This window comes from Micromys minutus (genome assembly GCF_963924665.1).
Source record: "Micromys minutus genome assembly, chromosome: 1".
In the NCBI taxonomy this organism is placed as follows: domain Eukaryota; kingdom Metazoa; phylum Chordata; class Mammalia; order Rodentia; family Muridae; genus Micromys; species Micromys minutus.
In genome coordinates, this window is record NC_137969.1 from 123352151 (window position 1) to 123357600 (window position 5450).

The 5450-nt window shown below is 49.9% G+C and overlaps 1 protein-coding gene across 1 annotated transcript; it reads right to left on the reverse strand.

Moving 5' to 3' along the window:
- Positions 1 to 2447: 2447 nt before the first annotated feature.
- PHOX2B (paired like homeobox 2B) lies at positions 2448 to 5093 on the reverse strand (the record flags this gene model as incomplete). Its single annotated transcript, XM_080910549.1, has 3 exons — positions 2448 to 2960; positions 3836 to 4023; positions 4853 to 5093. The coding sequence occupies 3 exons, from the start codon at positions 5091 to 5093 to the stop codon at positions 2448 to 2450; spliced, it is 942 nt and encodes a 313-aa protein (XP_080766675.1).
- Between the last annotated feature and the right edge of the window lie 357 nt (positions 5094 to 5450).

Here is a 5450-nt window from a genome sequence, read left to right on the forward strand (position 1 = left end):
TCTGAAAGCCTCGCTTTTAGAACTACTTGAATAACTGTTCAAGAATATAACTAGCACTCTATTCTGGCACTCAAAGGTTGGCATTATTGGACCTCAATATGAGTTATCCTGAGCTGGTCAACCTTTCCATGTCCCCTCACCTCCATTCAAAAGGCAGTGAGAATAGGAGCTGCACCTACTGTGTGGTCCCATGTGGATGAAACAAAAACACTATTGTTATATGCCATGCCTCCCAAAGTTCCAGAGACACTGCAATTTCCCCAGCACACTAGTACTGCAAGCCCCTGCAGGGCCTGAAGCACTGTGTGGCCCACAGAGAGGCACGGGGTGGGGGGTGGGGGGATGGAGGAATGTCTCTCAGTGACCTGGGGACTTTGGATCACCTAGAGCTGATGCTATAAATCCTGCAGGCTCCTGTACACAGAACCCTAGTTTTCCACTTCATATACCAAATCCTGTCTCAGATAACACCCCATCCACAGTGAGCAGGAGCATCCTTTGTGCACTCCTGTTTGATGTTCCTAAGAAGAAACAAATTCCTACAGAACAGAAGGCACTCCTGTTCCCCAAGCACTAAAATTTAGGTTTGGTTCAAATTGGATGCTCAAGTCTACAAGTTAGAAGCCTGAGATTAAAAGCTCAGCCTTCCTGGGATTCACTGCCAACCTTTTTCTACCTCCACACTTTAAAAGTCGATTGATTTAAGTAAGAAGACTCAAGAGAAAGTCCCGAGAGTTTACTTGCTTAGACTTGCTTTTTCTTTTTATTAACAATCAAGTTAATGGTACACTCTTGGAAAACTATATGCACATGTAGAAATATTTCCCCCTTTAAATAGAAGCATTCATTATAACACGTATAAATAAATTTGAAAAAATCTGAAAACATAACTTATGACGCTCATGTTCACAAACATGACGAGAAGAAAAAGGAAATCAGACAGACATGCACCTGATAACAAAAATATATACCATTGTCTGAACCTGGTCTCTCTAAACACAAAGGAATCGAACCCGTGAGAGCCTTATTACATCATAAAGACACACCATAGAGACTACAAGAGAAAAACATTATACACTCACATAGAGGAGACGGTCTGTACTGATAGTAACACGATACAATTGAGTCACAGAACACAGCTGTAGAAAGACACCGAAAAAGTTAAAGCCTCAACATTCAACTAATATCTATTGTTTGTGCCTTTTAAAATAAAAATTAAAAAAAAAAAAGCCCAACAGAGATGTCTAAACTGCGCATAGAAGGAATTATCAATATACAGTCCGTCCACCCTACAGAATGAGTTCAGCTCGGATCACTCAATCAGAATCGCGAGCCATGACACTTTCTGCAAACGCGTGTGTGTGCCTTCCCCTTGCTGGGTAGATTCATTTCTCTGCAACCAGCTATGTGGGCTGCAACTGACTCCAAAGCAAAGCAGTGCCAAAAAGTTCCATAAAAGCTGGTGGAAGAGGAAAATGCCAGTGGGGGTGGCGGGAGAGGAAGAAACGTTGTGAAATATGAGACGGGGTTTGCGGAGTTGGAGGATGGAAAGGTGTCTCCTGTACAGGGCGTCTTTCAGGGCCAAGCGCTGTGAGGATAGAGAGCGACGACGGTGTGGGAATCAGTTGCACTAATGGCGAGATGGTTTCCAGCGAGGTGGGGGACAGGCAAAAAGCAGGGCTCCAGAAAGTCACTTTGGCTGCCGGGACAGTCTGAGTGAGCCATCTCTGCAGTGGCCAGAACACAAGGACCTGAGGGGAACCGGGGCCGGACTCAGTACTCTTTACTCAGTACTCTTTACTCAGTACTCCTCCGCAAGACAGTCTGTGCATCATGAACACGGGAATTTAGGGGTAGCAAGACCAAATCCTCAATTTTTACCCACAGTTTTCTCTCGCCCTATTTGTATTTTTTCAGATTGTTCCCTCCATTCGAATCTTTAAAAAAAAAAAAACTGTTTTGCTTTATTTCATTTTGCTTCTATCTCCTTGCTGCTCTCCAACTTTGCTTTCTAAGAAGTCACTGAGTTGGTCCCCCCCCCATCTCTCCCTATCACCTACCGTGGCCACAGACACACATTCTCTGAGACAGACATACACCGGTCACTCGGACACAGCCCCCCTGAGAGTGCCCCCGAAGTCCAGGCTCACATCCCTTGGGCAGCAGGTGGAGCCCTGTCCTATGCGCAGCCCAAGGCAGGTGCGAAGCCAGGGAAGATTTTTGTTAGTTTTGTTTTGTTTTGTTGGGGGAGTGAGGAAAGGGGTAGGAGTGGGGTTGAAATGGGAGCGACGTCATTTTTTTTTTTTTTTTCATTTTCAAATCACGATCATTTTAGGCCCTCAATGGGAAAAGCCACTGACAGCAGCGACACCAGCCTTGGGTCTACCCACTCTCCCACTCGCCAGCCCGGGCCCCCGGGCTCGCCCGCCGCCGCCGCGGAGCGCAGATCAGAACATACTGCTCTTCACTAAGGCGGCTTTGGCACCGTTGGGTCTTTGGAGCGAAGATAAGACGCTGGCGAAGGGACCTCCAAGCGAATCTGGGATGGAGGTGATGGGGCCTGGGCCGGGAGCCCAGCCTTGTCCGGGGCCCCCGGCCGCAGCCAGGCCTCCCGCCGCCGCCGCCGCTGCCGCCGCCGCTGCAGCAGCCGCCGCAGCCGCCGCCGCAGCCGCACCGCCCTTGCCGGGTTCGCCTCCCGGGCCCCCCGGGCCCGCGGCCCCCGGAGCTCCCGCTGGGCTGGGCCCTCCGCCGCCGCCGTTTGGCCCGCAGCTGGGGGTCGGGTTGGGGTTGGGGCCCGGGCCCCCAGTGCTGTCTGGATCGGCGCTCTTGGCCTCTTTGCTCTCGTCGTCCCGGGAGGAGTCAGACTTCTTCCCGGAGGAGCCGTTTTTGGCTGCGGCGGCGGCGGCGGCGGCGGCTCGCTCCTGCTTTCGAAATTTAGCCCGACGGTTCTGGAACCACACCTGCCAAAGAGAGGGCTGGTGATAAAACCCGATGAACAAAACCTGAAACAAAAGTGGCGCTTGGGACGACCCACTTCGTTTCAGATGCTGTACACACACACACACACACACACACACACACACACACACACACACACACACACTTCATTGTATGAATGGGCCAATGACACCACAGCGCCCCACAGACTGACAAGTCTGCCTGTCTCGCTGAGAAACTTTCCTAGGGCTCAAACGAACTTGCCAGTAAAATAACACCGTAAGGGACAAGTCCAAATATAACCAGAAAGGCCCTAAAAATGAAACCTTTCTTTTCTGTACTCTTAAACGCGCTTCACCCGATCCTAGGCTTCTTGGGTCCAGATGGTGACACAGCTGACCCACTGTCCATCCCGCAGAGGAACCTTCCGTAGTGAACACCCACCTTGCACCGGGCTAAGAAGCACCTTTGCTCCCAATAGGTTAGGTGTAGTAAGCTGCGCATCCTGACTCTAATGGAGAAACAGCTCCCTCCTGAATCAGTTTCAGGTCCAGGTTGCTAGGAAATTATCCCTGGTGCCACCGGCACTAGGTTTTTAAGGGCGCTTGATTTAGGAGGCACTGGACAAACGAATCGTGGCAATTAAGCGGACATAGATCCTCCTCTCACGGGACATTTCTCTCCAAAAACCTTGTTCGTTCAAACTCCCAGACCACCTGCTTCGGTGTGAAACACTAAGGCTGTGAACCAATTGCCTAGAGTGTGTGTCTTAGCCCCCACCGCGCTTTGGTGCGCACAACACTCCAAATCCCATTTCTTTGATGGGCCCGGGTCCCTTTGGAACCATAAGCGGCAGCTTTCACGCCTCGCCACTGCTGCCACACTCGGTCTCCTGTACCTGGACTCTCGCCTCCGTGAGGTCGATCTTCAGCGCTAGCTCCTCCCGGGTGTAGATGTCAGGGTAGTGCGTCTCAGCGAAGACCCTCTCCAGCTCTTTGAGCTGCGCGCTTGTGAAGGTGGTGCGGATGCGCCGCTGCTTGCGTTTCTCGTTGAGGCCGCCGTGGTCGGTGAAGAGTTTGTATGGAACTAGAGGATGACAGAGGAAAAAGCTAGAGTGAGCAAAATTGCCAGGATTTGGAGGGCCACCAAATTAGTAGTAGGGACCAAGGTCAGGGAGCCCGGGAGCCGCCACAGAGCGTCTGGAAGGAGGTTTTAGTCGCAGCGACCTGCCAAGGAAACCCAGCAAATTAGTGGAGCAGAAACAGTGTGACTTTGTGCCTGTTCTTGTGACCCAAGTGCTTTTGGGTGAGTTGAAATAGCAAGTTGGAGAGTGTCTGAGGCCCCAAATGGGGGAATAATAGTTCATTCAGCAGGAAAACAGTCCAAAACCATCAGCTGGAATATCAGAAAGCCTCCACTCACACCTACTGCTCCAACTTTTCAATTCTCAGAAGTTGACGCCGCCCGAAAGTTGGGGGATAGTGCTGTTAAAAAAAAAAAACAAAAGCCAATAAATTGAAGAAATGATCATAAAAATGACCGGTCAAAGAGGTGTGAGCCATTGTCGGTTCTTTTTTTAAAAAGAGAGAGAGAGACCGCCAGTAATGAGCTTTACTCTTTGTTATTTAATTATTTTCTAAGCTTTACGTCTCATCGCAAAGTAAATAAATTATGCCTATCATTTTGGCAGCTTAAGATAATTTTGTTGGCGGTTCGGGTGTGACTAGGATAGTGTAACCCTGTAAGTGAATTACCCCTCCCTGCAATCGCTTCTAACGTGATAAATTCTTTCATTTGTGTAAGCAAATTTCGTTTGGTAAATACTAAACACATTTCCATTTTCAAATGCAATCAAGGCTTGCTATATACGAGCGGAAAGGCGGCTTCTTCCGCCGAGAGAGCTAGCGGTCCTTACCTGCGGCGTACGGGCTGCTCTGGTGATCCCTGAGGGTGCCCAGGCTGCAGGATCCCGGCGTGAGGGACGGGCAGCCGGACGTGGCCCCAAAAGTGGTCCTTATCGGGTTATACTGGAAGCCACTGGCCTGGCTGCAGGAGCTGAAGTCTGCGTACGCTGAAGCCAGGCTTGAGGTGTCCATCCCAGCCATACAGGACTCGTAGGCAGAGGAATTGAGGTAAGAATATTCCATTTTATACATTGAAAAGGCTCTGGATGGCTCAGCCAAATGGAAAAATGAAATCAAAGATGGATGTGGAGACGGTGGCTGGAGTGGGAAGATGTGCACAGCTCAACGCCTGCCTCCAAACTGGCCTCCTTACTACCAGCAGAGCCTAGTTTTATGAAAAAGCCTCCTGTGAGATGCCTTGTCTGAGGTCTCTAGAGTATATAGTCCTCATAATAAACTTGGCTCTTTCCACTTGGACAATAGCAAAGCGGTTAGTCTTATTGCTGGCGCTTTTTACATGACAATAACTCATCCGTCTATTGGGCTGGCACTAGGGAACTGAGCTGTCCAACCTCCCTATCACTGATTCCTGCATCTCTAATTAGAATT